Here is an 18,413-nt window from a genome sequence, read left to right as displayed (position 1 = left end):
TTAATCAATTAGGAGGGGATATTAGGAATACAGCAAGCAGGGCATAACTTTCATACCACAATCAAACTGCAAGGGACTAAAAGGCCAAAATTGTAAAGATAAGGAAACCCATAATTTAGGTAAGACTTAATGGCTAAATAAACATTGAAATAATGTGAGCATGGCTACAGATGGAGTTGAGACAGCGGTGACAAACAGATTTACCAAAAATGTATATAAGCGGCCAGTCAATTTTCAGTTTGCAGGACATGGGAATATAAACGCAGATTACCAAAAATGTATATAAGCGGCCAGTCAATTTTCAGTTTGCAGGACATGGGAATAAAATGTCAAGCACTTTTCTGCAGCAGAGAATGACATTTTCCAAACCGGTTTTGGGGCCCCGTATCTCAGGGCCACTTGGTGCTAGGAATCCCAACTTTGGATATGTTATGGAACCAGTTCCCCTGGGTTTGCACACCAAATTTGGGGTTCCTAGCACCAAGTGACCCTGAGATACGGGGCCCCAAAGTCGGTTCAGAAAATGTCAAGCACTTTTCTGCAGCAGAGAATGACATTTTCCGAACCGATTTTGGGGCCCCGTATCTCGGGGCCACTTAGTGCTAGGAACTTCATCTTTGGATATGTTGTGGTACCAGTTCCACTGGGTTTGCACACCAAATTTGGGGTTCCTAGCACTAAGTGACCCTGAGATACGGGGCCCCAAAGTCGGTTCAGAAAATGTCAAGCACTTTTCTGCAGCAGAGAATGACATTTTCCGAACCGATTTTGGGGCCCCGTATCTCGGGGCCACTTAGTGCTAGGAACTTCATCTTTGGATATGTTGTGGTACCAGTTCCACTGGGTTTGCACACCAAATTTGGGGTTCCTAGAGATACAGGGCCCCAAAGTCGGTTCGGAAAATGAAATTTTTTGCTGCAGAAAAGTGCTTGACTCGAGTATAAGTCGAGGGGGGCACTTTCAGCACAAAAAAATGTGCTGAAAAATTCGACTTATACTCGAGTATATACGGTAGATTGTCTTCCTGATTTTTCTTTTTTATCTGGTTCATAAACAAAAACACGTAACAAAACTAAAAGAAAAAAATTAATTGACCAGTCTTCATTTTAAGAAAACTAGTGTTGCTGGAGTTAAAAATTCTACATTTTAGGTTATAATCTGTCCAAATTATAGTGACACTAAAATTCTGATTCTTGTACAAAACATAGCAGCCTTATTTACAATTTTACAGTTTTTTTTTTTTTTTCAGTTTTGCAATTTTTTTTAAAAATAAAACGAAAAAATTTTGAGGATAAAAAATGGGAAAAAAAATCAGCAGAAGAATTATAGATAAGAGAGGGAAGGTGTACATTTAGGTTAACAAAGGGTTAATAAGGAGTTAAATGGGAATTGATTTTTTTTTTTTTTTCGTTTAGCTTATAAAGTTTTTTTAACTGACATCATATGCACATCAAAGGTTACCACCTTTAACACCAAAAGAAATTTGCTGTATGTACGTTGGCTAACTTGTGAATGTATATATGGAATACTTCTCTTCCTGAAATGTATGTATTCAATTTATATGTTCTTGAAATTGGTGAACTGTACTATCTTTATGCATATGGCAAAAAAACTTGTTTTAAAAAAAAAATGTTACCCCTTTGATCTGGATATGAATGATACAGTGTTGATACAATGTGAGAATATTGCTTCATGGTATTTGTCAGTGAAGCTTCTGAAAGTGTTCGTAAACTCTTACTTATACAGTGCCTTGAAAAAGTATTCACACCCCTTGAATTTTTCCACATTTTGTCATGTTACAACCATAAACTTAAATGTATTTTATTTGGATTTTATGTGATAAACCAACACAAAGTGGCACATAATTGTGAAGTGGAAGGAAAATGATAAATGGTTTTCAAATTTTTTTTACAAATATCTGAAAAGTGTGGCGTGCATTTGTATTCAGCCCCCCTGAGTCAATACTTTGTAGAACCACCTTTCACTGCAATTACAGCTGCAAGTCTTTTTGGGGATGTCTCTACCAGCTTTGCACATCTAGAGAGGGACATTTTTGCCTATTCTTCTTTGCAAAATAGCTCAGGCTCTGTTAGATTGGATGGAGAGCGTCTGTGAACAGCAATTTTCAAGTCTTGCCACAGATTCTCAATTGGATTTAGGTCTGGACTTTGATTGGAACATTCTCACACATGAATATGCTTTGATCTAAACCATTCCATTGTAGCTCAGGCTGTATGTTTAGGGTCGTTGTCCTGCTGGAAGGTGAACCTCCGCCTCAGTCTCAAATCTTTTGCAGACTCTAAAAAGTTTTCTTCTAAGGTTGCCCTGTATTTGGCCCCATCCATCTTCCCATTAACTCTGAACAGCTTCCCTGTCCCTGCTGAAGAAAAGCATCCCCACAACAAGAAACATGATGCTGCCACCACCATGTTTCATGGTGGGGATGGTGTGTTCAAGGTGATGCGCAGTGTTAGTTTTCCACCACACATAGCGTTTCGCTTTTAGGCCAAAAAGTTTAATTTTGGTCTCATCTGGCTGTGTCCCCCACATGGCTTCTTGCAAACTGCAAACGGGACTTCTTGTGTCTTTCTTTCAACAATAGCTTTCTTGCCATTCTTCCATAAAGGTCGGATTTGTGGAGAACACGACTAATAGTTGCCCTGTGGACAGATTCTCCCACCTGAGCTGTGGATCTCTGCAGCTCCTCCAGAGTTACCATGGACCTCTTGGCTGCTTCTCTGATTAATGCTCTCCTTGCCCGGCCTTTCAGTTTAGTTGGACGGCCATTTCTTGGTAGGTTTGCAGTGGTGCCATAATCTTTCCATTTTGGATTTTCGGGTGATGGATTGAAAAGTGCTCTGTGAGATGTTCAAAGCTTGGTTTGTTTTTTATAACCTAACCCTACTTTAAACTTCTCCGCAACTTTATCCCTGACCTGTCTGGTATGTTCCTTGGTCTTGATGGTGCTGTTTGTTCACTAAGGTTCTTTAACCGCTTGCCGACCAGCCACCGTCATTATACTGCGACAGGCCAGCATCCCGTGAATCGCCGTAGCTGTACGTCAGCTCGCGGGATCGGGATAGCAGGCGCGCATGCCCGCTACACTGTGGGGGTGCCGCTGCTCGTGGGCAACGGTCGCGATGACTGCTGGCCACGAGCGATCACGGGTACAAGAGTCAGAGCAGGGACGTGTGTGTGTAAGGATACAAATCCCTGTTCTGTGAAGAATGACAGATCGTGAGTTCCTAATAGCTAGGAATCACGATCTGTCATTTCCTCTAGGTCAGTCCCCTCCGCACACAGTTAACCCCTTGATCGCCCCCTAGTGTTAACCCCTTCCCTGCCAGTGACCTTTTTACAGTAATCAATGCATTTTTATAGCACTGATCGTTGTATAAATGCCAATGGTCCCAAAAATGTGTCCGCCATAATGTCGAAGTTCCGATAAAAATCGCAGATCGCCACCATTACTAGTAAAAAAAAAAAAAATAATAATAAAAATGCTATAAATCTATCACCTATTTTGTAGACGCTGTAACTTTTGTGCAAACCAATCTATATACGCTTATTGCAATTTTTTTTTTTTACCAAAAATATATAGAAGAATACATTTCAGCCCAAACTGAGAAAAAATTAGCTTTTTTTAAATGAAAAAATGGGGATATTTATGATAGCAAAAAGTACAAAATATTGTGTTTTTTCAAAATTGCCGCTCTTTTTTTATTTATAGCGTAAAAAATAAAAAACACAGAGGCGATCAAATACCACCAAGAGAAAGCTCTATTTTTGGGAAAAAAAGGACGTCAATTTTGTTTGGGTGCAGCGTCGCACGACTGCGCAATTTTCAGTTAAAGCAACGCAGTTCTGAATCACAAAAAATGGCCTGGTCATTCAGCAGCCAAATCTTCCGGGGCTGAAGTGGTTAACAAACCTCTGAGGGCTTCACAGAACATCTGTATTTATACTGAGATTAAGTTACACACAGGTGGACTCTATTTATTTATTAGGTGACTTCTGAATGCAATTGGTTCCACTAGATTTTAGTAAGGGGTATCAGAGTAAAGGGGGCTGAATAGAAATACACGTCACACTTTGTTTGGAAAATATTTGGAAAACCGTTTATCATTTTCATTTTGCTTCACAATTATGTGCCACTCTGTGTTGGTCTATTACATAAAATACATTTACGTTTTTGGATGTAACATGACAAAATGTTAAAAATTTTAAAGGTTATGAATACTTTTTCAAGGCACTGTACCAAATGAAGTGACTAGCCTCAGGTCATACACAGATATGAAACAAATCCACCTACATAAGTTGTACCTGTTTATCTTCAGCTCCTCTCCTCTATAGCCTCCTAAAGCACACTTATTTTACACAGCATTTCTTAGCTTCAGAGGGCAGGGAGTGGGGAGCTGATGTCACACACTGCACAGCATAGAGCAGGGAGCCGAGTGTAATCTGAGACCTAAGTGGAAGGGAAAGGACACAATCCAATAGGGAAACATGCACAGCTGAGACTGTCAATCACCTGCTGTGCTGAAAGGGGGAGGGGGCATCTCCTGGGATTATCTGGTTTTGACATAGACTGTCAGAAGTGAATCAAGAGGAATGACCGAGCAGACGGGATTCATATTAGGTGCTTTGAATTGAGGCAAGTACACTTTAGAGGGAAATGCTTTGTTCATTTTTCCTTTGAGAAGTTTACAACCACTTTAACACTGTGCAAAAGCCTAATGTACACAGTGGCAGATGCAAAATAACAGACGGGAGTTTGCCAAGCAAGAACAGCTGGAGAGTGGCAGCCAGTGTTGCCAACCTACCAGATTGAAATTTACTGACACAACACCCAACATTTACTGGCACAGCCAAGTTTTTACTGGCATTTCCAAAAGTTACAAAATTACAGTTTTAAGTGGAAATGAGAGTATTTAGGCTACAAACAAATACAATATGCAATTAGCAATATGGTTTAAGGTAAAAAACATATTTCTTATTTTATTTTCGATATAGTAAGTGAGTGGCTCAGGGACAGGACTCAGGAGTGCAAGAAATTAGAATGGGTGCACACACACATAAAATTGACTCTCACAGCGATACTGACAGCAGTGTGCAGCAGCACAGATGATGGTGACACCTCACCGACACAACACGTCCCCTCCTGAGTCACAGTGACAGTCTCTCCCCAAGCCAAGAGGTCCCTCCAGTTCACTCCAGTCTACACAGCACTGACGGTCCCGGTCCCAGCCTGCCTTGCTCCCATACCGCAGACCCACACATGAGGCTCTGGCCGCTCTGCTTGGCTCCATTGCACCATGACATCACACGACATGCTCAGGCATCGCCTCCGCCAGAGCCGCCCGATCACATGGTAGCAGGCACTCGGATGGTCTCAGCCGGACCAAGCCGAGCGTCACAGCCATCATTTTTTACTGGCAACCTTTTACTTTTACTGGCATTTACTGGCAGGAGAAAATTGCCTGTTTTTACTGGCTGCCAGTAAAAATACTGACGGTTGGCAACACTGGTGGCAGCTTGGGCATAGAAACATTGTGTACAGCATATGCCCAAAGCTCCTTTTGTTGAAGTTTTTTTGGCCCACATTTCTCAACTGATTAATGAGAGAATATTGCACATAACACAAATACATAGCACTGAGAATATTAGTTTGCTGTTTGCCTAAAACTCCTTTGTATGTAAAAAAAAGGTATACAATAAAGTATGAAGTGTGTAGAAACCCAGCTAATATACCAGCTGAGAGACATTTTGAAAAGTAAAGGGTTTTTTAATGGATTCTTTGGTTTGTCTACCTGAACCTTAGTGACAGGTCCGCTTTCAGATCATTGCCACTTCATCCTCCTGTTTTAACACATTTTGTTTTATTCTTGGGTAATAACATGTTGTATATTGGGCTCAAATCTCACACTCGTCTCCCAGAACAGGTAAGGCCATCAGTATAACAGATCTTGGTCATTCCAAACCCACTGGGAGGCATTTATAAAACTTAAGGAACTTAAAACAGTAAGAAAACTGGGCAATATCTGCCCTTTGTTAAAAGGTTAAACTTTTGCTTGCTGTCATGTTTTGTTTATGACATGCTGTCAAGTTTTTTTTTTTTATGACATGCTGTCATTTTTTTTATCCTGTGTGTTTTATAAATGTTTGGTTGGCTGCAGCTGCAGTTTAGCCTACGTTGGTCCTTCTGTCTTGATGACGTCACAGGAATATTACTAAGACCTGTATACTGATGATGAGATCATTAATTCACATAGTATTCTCTTGAATGAGCTATCTCCACATTGCTTCAGTCTAATTTCACTCCCTGTTCACCCCGTGCTGATTTCTCTCCTCTCTCCAGTATTATCACATTGCAGAAGAACTGTAGACGGCATGTGAATTACATACACTGCATTTGTTTTGTTCTCTATCCTCCCAGGCTTAGTAGAAGCTGCAGTCGTTGCAGCTCCCAACGAAGGTGTGTTTGTATCCCGCATGGCCAGCCTTGTAACCGGGTGTTTAAGAGCACAGATTGGGAATGAATTAATCCTCTTTGGCTTTTTTTGGGCTTCCACTGTCTGATTCCTTCGCACTAACCAATCCTGGCTTGCCACTGCTGAAATAACCTGCTTCTGATCTTTCCTAACCTGACTACCTGTTCTGTTGGTGCTTCTAGCCCCTTTTGCTAGTAAGGGGCTCCGAGAGGTTCTATAGAAAAGGGTTAATCTCCTTCCACTTGCCAAGGGGTTCTGCTGAGTGATTTACAGGCCAAGACTTGCTCACTTTCCTGAGGGCTGTATGAAGTCTAAGCCTCTATTGGAAGGCTTTTATTGACATGGGCTGCTGTTGTATGGGGTGCTGCCTGTCCTGTCATGAAGTTTGGTAGACCTTTTGTGTTGCCAGGAGAAACCGCCAACAGGCACAACAGATGTTAGAGTACTCTAAGTTCTCAGACTAATGGCCAAAGAAAATGGCTGCCAGCCGCTGACCAGGTTAAAGCGGGAGTCCGGCGACCAATCTTTTTTTTTTTTTTTTTAGGTCATTGAGACACTTTGCTAATCCCAAAATAATACTCACAGTTTGGGTGTAATATTTACGCCTCTGTCTGTTTTCGTACTGAAGAATAACTTAAAAAATGTGATGCTGGGTGTTTCCATCTTGCTTGTGGGCATGTGAGGCCCACAAGCATTGATTTCCTGGATGCGGTGAATGCTGTTCATTCACAGCTTGTTCACACGCATGATTATTGTTTCCGCACTGAATCTTGGGAAGCCTGACACTAAGCTCCCAGGAGACAGTGCGGCGCCGGTGAAAGGCAATAAACACGCCTACTCCCATGGGAGGAGAGACAGGAAGTGCCACAATAAAGTACAATATAAAGGTAATTACAGCAATAAAAAAAAATTTTGTGCGGCATTTGAACATCTATGCAATTAACTGCAGGGGGTAAGATTATGTTAAAAATTTGAGTTTAACCCCGCTTTAAGTATAGACCGTCCAGGTTCCAGACAGACAATAGCATCAGTAACAGGCTGATGATCGGAATAAACTTAGATAAGCCGGGTACAAACAGCGCTAAACAGAACACAGGAACAATCTAAGGCATGAACAATCGGGCAGAAGTCACAGACAGACGTCTATCAACAACACGAGCAAAGAGAAAATCCTGTTAATCTGACGTGGGATCGTGACTGTGGCCTCACTTTAAAGTCCTAAGACCTAAGCTGTAGTGCTGAATGAAAACCAGCAGATGCCAAAGGTACAAGGCTGTTCATTAGAATGTTATAGATTCTAAAGAATGGGTCTCCAAGCCTTCTAAACTAAAGGCCAGTATACGGTCCCTCAGACTTTTGGGGGGCCGTACTGTGGCCATTTGGAGTAGAAAAGGTGGGGAAAGTGGGAAAAAACAATGCCTTATCTTTGGTGTCATTGGGAGGAGTTGTGCCCCATCGTTGGTGTCATTGGGAGGAGTTGTGCCCCATCGTTGGTGTCATTGGGAGGAGTTGTGCCCCATCATTGGTGTCATTGGGAGGAGTTGTGCCCCATCGTTGGTGTCATTGGGAGGAGTCGTGCCCCATTGTTGGTACCATTGGGAGGAATTGTACCCCATTGTTGGTGCAATTGGGAGGAACTGTGCCCCATCATTGGTGTAATTGGGAGGCATTGTGCCCCGTCAGAGTGTGTGTGTGTTTGTGTGTGTGGGAGGGGCCACTGCTGGTATCGGTGGTTATGATAAAGCAAAGGGCCGCAGATTGGAGACCAGTGTTCTAAATGAACTGTATAAAGTGGTATCTATGGCAGCAGTCTCCTCTAGCCGCCAGTCTGTTTAGATACAGCTGATTTCAGATGAGGGCTGAGATGTCACACAGCTCTTGCTCTCTTCTGGAAGTTAATGTATGGAGAACTTTAAATGGATGAATAGGTTTCCTTGGTGAGGAAATGGAAGGTGCTTAGCCCTTTCCTGGAGAATCTCTTATATTCCTGACCTCTTTTCCTTAACATGCACCATATCCCCGAAATAACCATCATCTTATCCTTCAGTTACGATCATGTTTCACTCGCTATCATTCCTGATTCAGAATTCTATCACAAGAACTGAAATTTTTATTCTGTTCTGTTTTTGGATCACCGAACATTGGACGATCACATTCTCTTAAGATGATGGTAATAGGCAGGGCTCGCTGAGACAGCGGGAAGAAAATTGCATTTAGCAACTGGTGATTTTCTTTTCATTTTCACATTAATCATCTTTGTGACGGATCTCTTTCCCTTGTAATAGCACCCGGTGAAAGTTTTCAGTTCAAACCATGGAAAGTATTAGACTGTGTGTGTCTAATTGCACCCGGTGCACTGGGCTGACACGTCCTGGCTTTCAGATGTGCTGGGAAAAATATTGGATTCTGACGACTGACATATTGGAATATAGGGGAAAATGGTTTAATTTAATGCAAAATATTACATTAAACGTGTATTAATATTAAAAGAAATGTAGCATTTAAAGAGGAACTTTAGTCCCCTGATGTACCATTTTTGTATATCTGCTGCATGCGCAGATGTGCTGAGGGTCTCTGCCTGGTCTTTTGGACTTGTATTGAATCTGTTTCATTTAAAAAAATAAAATAAAAAGCCTCGTCAGACACTGAACTATGTCCCCTGTACTTCTGCCAAGATGCACTGGGACCTTCCAAGTTCTCAGGTAGCATTGTCAGAATTACTGTTGAACTTTTTTAGAGCACAGTCTGGAGAACCTTGTTCCTACATTTACATTATTGTGTTTTTATATGGTAATTTGTCTGTTTGACATGGTATTATATTTTTGACCCACTTAAAATAGAAGTATGGGGTTTTGGGTTATTGCACATTTGTCGTCTGAGTCTTTGTCATTCTGAAGCTTCCCTCCAACCACTTTGCATATTATTTCATATATACTTTGACTCTGTACTCGCCAAATATGCTGCAGAAATCTCCCTCCACTGAGTCTGGCTGCATCCATTTTAACTGTGGGCAGCTGAAGCTGCTGCCTGTTCACTTCCTGGATTTACACAGACACACTGAGGCACACCTCCAGCTCTGCAGCTCTCATTGGCCCTCTTATGACTCACCCCCCCCCTCCCTTCTTGGCAAACTCACATGTGAGTGAGCTGTGCATGATGTCATAAGCCTAGGCTTTTTACCAGACAAGAAACAGGAAGTGGGCTGTATAAGGTATTTTACTATACAAAGTTAAAACAACAAGGGCAGAAGATTTGATAGAACGATGAAAAACATTACTGAAGTTCCCCTAGTGTGTCACTAAAGGCAAATTTATTTTTTTTTGGAGAGAGAAGTTAGAAATCTTATCAATTTTTTATTGCTGTCTGTGACCCCATTAGGGAGATTCACCCTCTCTATTTGTCCTGTTTACCATTATCACTGAAAGTGAAAGTAAAAGAAAATTCCAAATATTGGGTTGTCCTAAAACAGGAATAGAGGGGAAATTTTCAAATGGGGACACTAGTTCTGGTGCAAACCTGGGATTTCCACTATTTGGAGGGCTTTCCTCTTGCTTCCAGTTTTGACTACCGGTCAGAAAGTGAAGGGAAATCTGCGCAAGGGGACACAGATGGCAAAAAACTGACAGGAGTTATAACCCTCCCTTAATCTATCCACAATGAAAAAAAAATTGCCTTTAGGCAATAACTCTGGGAGTTATTTGCTAAAACTGGAGAGTGCAAAATTGTGTTCAGCTCTGCAAAGAAACCAATCAGATTCCAGGTTTTATTGCCAAAGCTTAATTGAACAAGCTGAAGTTAGAAGCTGATTGGCTACCATGCACAGCTGCATCAGATTCTGAGTGCCACCAGGTTTAGTAAAGCTACCCCTTTAAAGTGGTTGCAAACCCTTTACAACACACTTTTTGCTACAGATAAGCCTATAATAAGGCTTGCCTGTAGCTACCCTGGATATCTCCTAAACCTGAACGGTTTAGGAGATATCTCCTGTATTTGCATGTGCCAACGTCATCGGCACATGCGCACTGAAGCAAACTGCCGTTGCTTCAGTTAGACTGTGCCGTTACTGGCGGCTCCCGCGCGCATGTGTGGGAGTGACGTCATTGCAGCTCCGGTTAATCACAGCACCGGAACCCGTGATACCCGTAAGTAACTCAGGGAGAAATGTCGCCGGCCACAGTGGTGTACGAGGACGGCTGCGGGGGCTTCGTTCTCAGGTAAGTAATTCATAATGAGCTAGTATGCTATGCATACTAGCTCATTATGCCTTTGTCTTGCAGGTTTTTTTTTTTTTTTTTCTTGGGTTTATAACCACTTTAAGTCCATAAATTTGCACTCATGAGGGTTATTTTAGGCTTTTAGTTAGGTGTAAATTTCAGTTTAGATTTTTCTGGGGTTAATTTACAAATACATCAGGAAAGCTGGATTGGGCAGCCGCAGCCCCGCAACTTTGCTTCGGTGTATTGTGGTGAATTTCCTAAATCTGCTCAAATTGGGTCAAAAACCAATTCTTTACAGTAAGAGCCTTAAACGACTAATTCCGATATGTCAGTCAGTCCAGTATTTTTCTGAACACAGGCATTTGGGTTATCAAGACACTGTAAATAGACATGGCTTCCACAGAGTTGGGCCTAACACATCCTCTGTGACGTCTTTCCGCAGAGCTCTTAGAGGAGACCGAGAAGCTCTTGAAGGAGAAGATTGAGGTTCAACGTCAAGCAGAGAAGGACTCGGGAGACCTTCACAAGCAAGTGAAAGTGCTAGAGGTGGAGCTTGAGGAACAGGTCAGCCATAACCTGGAGATGGAACAAGAAAAGAATACCATTCTGGAAGACCTGCGCCAGAAGAACCTTTCCCTGGAGAAACAGCTGGAGAAGACCCGCAGGTTTTTAGATGTAAGTGAAGGAGCAAGGGAGATATCAGGCAGGTGCTTTCTGGTCCGAACCCTCACAAGACATTTTGCTTTGCTCTAGTTATCATAAACAAGCCAACAAAAACTAAGTGTGTACAAGAAAAAGTCAATGAAAGTTAGTCAAACTAATTAAAAGCAGAACTCAAGCCAGTGTATTACATAAGTTGATCTTAGGTTGGCCATATATTATACAATTTACCTTTTAAATTTACCAAAACTATATAATATTAGGTCAAACCTAAACACTTTCAAATTGTATGCAGTCAGGCAGGCCTTCTCACTACATAGTTGAAGGTAAATCTAAAGGAAGTTTAGTAAGAAAAAAGCATAATGTATGGCCAACCTTTAAAGTGGAACGCCACAATTTTATTTGCTTAATTGAAAGCTGTTCTCCAACTTTTAGTGAAGTTTAAACAACTTTGGTCCCAGCTAGTCCAAATGAACTATTTACTTCACTAAGAGATGCAGCTGCTCTCAGCGCTGTATGAACTGTAGGTAGCTTCAGCTACCTACATTATACAGCTCTGTGTTCTGGAAGTGGCAAAAAAAATTCCCGTCCCACTCCCGGGAAACAAAATTGAGTCAGGCTGAGCACTAAGGAGCCATTCATAGGAAGCTTTGTATTCTCTGAATTAATACAAAGCTCCCTCTGATTGGCTGAGGCAGACAGATGAAGTGATGATCCCTGCCTCAACTAATCGGAGGAAAAGTTATATATATTCAGAGAATACAAAGCTACATATGAATGACTGAGCAGCGCTCAGCCCTATTCAATTTTGTTCCTGGAGCAGGACAGGAAGTTCCCATCCCATTGCTGGAACATCTACTATATGTAGCTGAGACTACATATAGTTCACACAGCACTGAGAGCCACTGCAGGTCTTAGTGAAGTAAATACTTCCTTTGGACCAGCTTAGTCCAAATGAACTATTTAAACTTCACTAAAAGCTAGAGATTAGCTTTCAAATGAAAAAGTACGGTATTGTTAAAAATGTAAAATTGGCTTTTGCTAAAGTAGTTGCCTTCATTGTGGAGCTTCCCCCTGCAGTAATACATTTCTGCCACTGGATGCCATTGGGCTTCTGGGTTGCATGATGGCCAGCGTCATTTAACCCACATTCTGAGCCCAGGCTGCCATGGACCTGGTTCTATATTAATAATTGCTATAGCCATGAACTTACATAAACCAGAAATAAATTTGGTGAATGTAAATGAGTCTGTGCCATTTTATAGTATCAATTATGGAGACAGTTATGTGATTTTCCTTATACTATTATCATATGCGTGTTTAGCTTGTGCTGGAGCATGAATAACGCACAGCACTGACCGCCAGCTCTCATTATTTTACAGGAACAGGCAGTTGATCGGGAACATGAACGAGATGTGTTTCAACAAGAAATCCAAAAGCTGGAGCAGCAGTTGAAAACGCCACAAAGACATCAACCTGTTAATGACCATCAGAGTAATGAGGTGGGATGGTGCAAAATCAATATTGTGTTATATGCCATGCATAGCTTTTTATGTTTTATTTCGGTTTTTGGCAGAGTGCGGAAGGGTCACTACTGCTGTCAACCGTATTGCTAGATTGCTAGCCCTCTTCGGAAGATTTTCCTTTCTTTTTGACAGATCAGGAAGTAAGGAAGAATCTTGTCACTGTCAGACTGAACATGAAATCTTAGGAAACACCTTCCCCCTCCAACAGGCACACAGATAGCAATAAAACATACTGAGTACGGAAGATTTTAGAAATTATGTCAGGATTTCATTGTTGTTTGTGTCCATGACATATAATGCAGAACCAACAGTTCTGCATTGTAAGTGAGGATGCCAAGGGCCCACCCACAACCCAGAACATCGCAGAGAAGAGGAAAATGCCAGCTGTTGGGGGAGTGAGGGATAAGGTAACACTGATTTTTAATAGTACTTTAGGCTAGGGATGAATCTGAACTTGCCTGAGCTTATCCTATCAGGAAGCTGTCAATGCGGACAGCCAATCATAGAAGCCAGAGGCATTTCCCACCATACATCCACATGTATGCAAGGGTTGTGTATACGTGCAGCTTTGGGACAAGGAATACCTCCGCTGCCTATGGTTGGCTTTTGGCTTTGACAGCTCCCTGGCAGAATAGCTCAGGAGGGTTTGGACTCATGTACGAATACAACTAAGCTCATGACTGCAGACAAACAAACATTTAACCCTTGCAGTGCTTTCAAATACATTCTGTGGCCTGAATATGTGTACAGCCTTTTAAGTTATTTGGTTCAGGTGTTTCTGCCACACCGATTAACAGGTAAGTAAAAAGAAGTACTGCGTGAGGAAAGTTCTGGATTATAGCAAAAGCTTAGGGACTTAAAAAAATAAGTAAAGGGTTAGGCTTAAATACACATCTACAAAAAAGTTTTTAAGTTTCATTTAAACAGTTTCAAAAAAAATCTTCCAAAAAATACAAATTCAGGAATGCTTATTGGAAATGAGATGAGATTAGAAATGAGATGATGCAGGTCATAGACATGCATGTTGTGTACAATTGATTATTAAAATATAGACACAAGTGATGGAAATCATGTTATTTTTTTGTGCAACTTTTGACAGGTGGAAAAGCTGGAAAGTCACCTGAAGGAGAAGACTGACAAATGCAGTGAACTGTTGTTGTGTAAGGAGCAGCTCCAGCGGGATGTTCACGAGAGGAATGAGGAGATCGAGAAGCTTGAGTGCCGGATACGAGAGCTGGAGCAGGCTCTGCTCATCAGTGCTGACACTCTTCAGAAGGTATTATTCATATAGAAAAGCATTCTGTAATAGCCAAATAAATCCTGTGTGTGTAGACCCAGTGACCAGAGTATACACACTGTAATTTCACGGCAATTGATCACTGGCAAAAGCATACTTCATACTTCATTACACATCAGCCAAAATATATTCGCTTTGTTGTGGTAATGAGGTAATGTGCTATTTATTTTCTCCACAAGATAACAGAATATCCACCTTTGCATTCAGCTCTGATGTAGAAATACTCATATATGTTTACTACCCTAAGTGTTAGAATTGAACTGTGATTGTAGCATTAATGTGGACCGCTGATACGATCCATGCCTATTTTGACATTTGCAGATTCTTAGCTGCTGCATTGGATGTTGGGAACTCACTGGGCCACCTAGTTGTACAAGCACTTGCGTTACTTGAGGGCCATGTACTTCAGTAATACCATTGTATAAAATTTATATAAGTTTACCTGCTCTTCATCTCCATGCACTTTCTATATCTGTGCATTAATCATTGTTCTAAATATGATTGTCTAGGTGGAGGACAGAAGACCATCTCTTGTTGGGGCCAAAGGAGAAATGCCTCTTGAGGCTCAGCTCCAGGTGGAGAGAGAGGCCACAGACAGGAAAGAGAAGGAGGTGAGTTTGTTATTCTGCAGTCTGAAAGAACAAAATGATGATGTTACAAAATTCATTCACTGACATTTCCCATGACCTAGACATAGCTTTCCGATCTACACCTCAGCAGAGCTGTTAATAATTTTCCCCGGCTCCCTAATTGCAAAATATAAACTGACCTACATACATAACTAGTGATATACTTATGAAAGAATGCAGAGCATATGACCTAATGCAGCTTAAAACAAATCACTTGAAACTTTCAGTTAAAGCGAAAGGCCTGTCTTAGAGCAATTACCATAGTGTGCCTGCTGTTATCTTTATTAGCCAGAAAACTGTAGTCTGTGCACCTCCCTCATGTGGTTTAACCTTTTTTACTAGAGGCTTCCATAAAAATCCAGCCCAATACTGCCATCCTCCTATCTAGTGAGAACACTTCAATGACCATTAAGACACTGATTAATTCTATCAAAGGAAGTAGCTGTACCTTAAGCCGGCCATAGACTCCTGCTGAACCAACCAAGATTCGAACCCTGTATGAGCAGGCTGAATGTACTAAGTTGATCGATCGAACAACTTGACTACAACCAGCCTGCCAGATTTTACTTATGATTATCGCTAGCAATTTACCAATGCTAGCTATAGCCACTAGCAATAAAAACTGTCTTCTCTCGGCAGGGACAGCCTTTTTGTTGTGGTCGTAACTGCTTTCTAAATTCTGTGTGCGCTGGCTGGAGCCATGGGTGGAGAGAGCTTTGTAAACATGTCACTCCAGATGACATCTCTCACACATCTTCAAATTCAACTCCTTCTTAGTCTTATTAAATGATTACATTTGCATTCTGCAACTGCAACCTGAAATCAAACAGCAGGAGCGTGCACAGCAGGGTAGCAACACAACTTCTGTTTTGTAAGGCAGTGTGTGTGTGTGTGTGTGTGTGTTGTCACCCTTGAAATGGAAATTCAAGGGCTGAACAAATGAATTGATAATTTCTTAAAAATAGCAAGTAAAACAGATAAAAAATCAGTTGGAAAAAAAAAGCTAGTGGGATGTATGCGTAACATTTTTTTTTTCTTATCCAATAAGGGACACAGGAAGCCATAAACCTTTAGGTTATACTGCCGCCCATAGGAGGAATAGACAGTGGCAAACAAAACAATCTGTTGATCCAGCCCAGGGTATAACACCTCCCTCTACCAGCAGGCCTAAGATTTTTCCTAATGTCCTAGGAGGATGGTTGTTGTTTCTTCAGCTCTGCTGCTATAAGAACTAGCTTGTGTTTTCTTATAGCAAATTTTTATCTACTTTTCTCTTTCGTTCATTGACGGACACAGCACTTCCATTCTTGACCTTAGGGTTATATCACCACCTTCAGGAGTAGGACTAGGCAGAAAAAACAAAACAAACACAGCACCTCCTAGGGGCGGTCCTTCCTGGTAGTAACCCCCCACTCTGCTACAGGCAGCTCAGTTTTTTTCTGCCTTGTCTAGGAGAAGGACCTGGCTCCCTGCTGGGACCTGTGGTTCCTTTTGGTTTTTATTATTATTTTTTATTTTGTTCTTATTAGTTTTGATTAGGGTTGCACCAATACCACTTTTTTAAGACCAAGTACAAGTACCGATACTTTTTTTTCAAGTACTTGCTGATACCGATTACCAATACCTTTTTTTAATGTCAAGTGACAGTTTTCAAAGCACAATACAGACTAACAATATATTTTTTTATAATTATGAACACCAAAGGGCACTGATTTGCAGCACTGATAGGTGGCACTGACTGATGGGCACTGATTTGCAGCACTGACAGGTGGCACTAACTGATGGCCACTGATTTGCGACAATGAAGGGTGGCACTTATGGGCACTGATATGTGGCACTTACTGATGGGCACTAATATGCGGCACTAATGGCAGGCACTGGTATGGTACTATAAAAGTCTATAAAACACTGTAGGATATTAGGAAGGTAACAGCAATCGGTCAGGAAAGCATGTAGCAGTGGAGTATGTTAAACAAAGTTATATTAAAAGCAAAAACGGTACCACGCAGACATCCAGGAATGGAGGGGTTAACATCATCCAGGTGGCTTATTCATAGGACGTGGAGAATGGAAGACTTAAACCATATGGGGAACGATAACGATGGACGAGAGATGGAACGAATTAGCTCCCGGTCTATAAGCTGGAAACCAGGTCCTGTCAGTATCCGGAGAGGGGACCACGATGGAACAGGAGACACTCTGCAGGCTGCTATGATGTGCAGGGGCTCGTCGTGGGGAGCCACCGTGCCGAGCTGCAGGCAGTAGGATGGAGTGTTCAGCTGCTGTTGAATGGAGCTGGGGGAGCCAAACAGAGCCGCAGGAATCGGGCGTGCTGGATGGCGTCAGAGCTGTTAGTCATGGCAACATAGAGGCTGCGACCCACACCCCTGCCCCATAAACTTACCTTCCGCTGCAAGGACTCGCTCTCCCAGTGGCAGGACTCGCGCTCCGCTCTGCCTTTTCCACCCACTGATTTCCGGGAGACTCTGCATGTGAAAGGTATCGGCTGAAGCATCGAGAGCATTTGCCCAAGTACAAGTACTGGAACCGGAATCATGGTCGTCCTGTTCAACCTAGATACTGGAGGATCAATGACCGGAGGGGAAGCCCATTTCTTGAGCAGATTCTCCTCAAAGGAGTTTTACAGGGTGGATGTTTGGGCATCTTCGGATGCGTGTTTCGGCCACAAAGTTTTGCAGGCGGCCATCTGAGGTTTTGGCTCCCCTTACGGGGGGGAGCTGTTTGGGTGGAGGTTATTTTTCCTTTCTTCTGTGTTCCCACCCCTCGTGGCACTGCTTTGGGACATCCCTAAAGTCAAGAATGGAAGTGCTGTGTCCATCAATGAACGAAAGAGAAAACTGGATTTTTTTCTACTCACCGTAAAATCCCTTTCTCTGAGTTTATTGACGGACACAGCACCCACCCCTCCTGTTTGTCTTTGTACTGTTTTGTAACGAACTAAGCTGCCTGTAGCAGAGTGGGGGGTTACTACCAGTAAGGACCGCCCCTAGGCGGTGCTGTGCTTGTTCTTTTTTTCTGCCTAGTCCTACTCCTGAAGGTTGTGATATAAGCCTAAGGTCAAGAATGGAAGTGCTGTGTCCGTCAATGAACTCAGAGAAAGGGATTTTACGGTGAGTAGAAAAAAAAACATTTTTTTTTTTTTTTTTTTTTGAATCAAGAGTCTTGTCTACACCTCTTCTGGAGATTTCAACTTTAATCCATAACTAGCCGTCTGGGTTCCTCAACATGGCTTTTGGAACATGCCACATTTGGACCCCACTGGACTGGACATTGCAGGGATAGAATGGAAGTGACATTTGTGACCGTTCCTCATACGGTGCTTTCCAGACTCCATTCTGGTTAAATTGGCCTCAAAGCGCCTTCAAGTTTCGGAACTACTAGCATTGCCTGTGCACTTCCTCTGTCTCTGAGGACTTATGTTAGAATACGCCTACTGTTAGAATCTCTTCTGTCTTCAGAGTCCTCCCTGGCTCTGCTGGGTGTAGTTTGGTCCTCTGTCCTTTCAGCTAAGCTTTTTACTACAGTCATGCAGGAATTTATGATTCAAATTACCCAGTTAATTGCAGAGGCCA

The 18,413-nt window shown here is 42.1% G+C and overlaps 1 protein-coding gene across 7 annotated transcripts in view; it reads left to right on the top strand.

The window, feature by feature from the left end:
• AKAP9 (A-kinase anchoring protein 9) overlaps positions 1-18,413 on the top strand; it is a 377,557-nt gene that overhangs the window by 273,321 nt on the left and 85,823 nt on the right. For 6 of the 7 annotated variants that reach the window (XM_073629643.1, XM_073629641.1, XM_073629642.1 and 3 more), the window contains 5 exons: positions 6,437-6,475; positions 11,151-11,383; positions 12,751-12,870; positions 13,994-14,170; positions 14,701-14,802. In XM_073629643.1, coding sequence (XP_073485744.1) covers positions 6,437-6,475; positions 11,151-11,383; positions 12,751-12,870; positions 13,994-14,170; positions 14,701-14,802 — 671 coding nt within the window. The remainder of the gene's footprint in view (positions 1-6,436; positions 6,476-11,150; positions 11,384-12,750; positions 12,871-13,993; positions 14,171-14,700; positions 14,803-18,413) is intronic. The other variant, XM_073629640.1, reaches the window with a different exon arrangement.

The sequence above is a fragment of the Aquarana catesbeiana genome, linkage group LG05, assembly GCF_042186555.1.
Source record: "Aquarana catesbeiana isolate 2022-GZ linkage group LG05, ASM4218655v1, whole genome shotgun sequence".
Taxonomy (NCBI): domain Eukaryota; kingdom Metazoa; phylum Chordata; class Amphibia; order Anura; family Ranidae; genus Aquarana; species Aquarana catesbeiana.
This window is presented reverse-complemented; position numbering and strand designations above follow the sequence as displayed.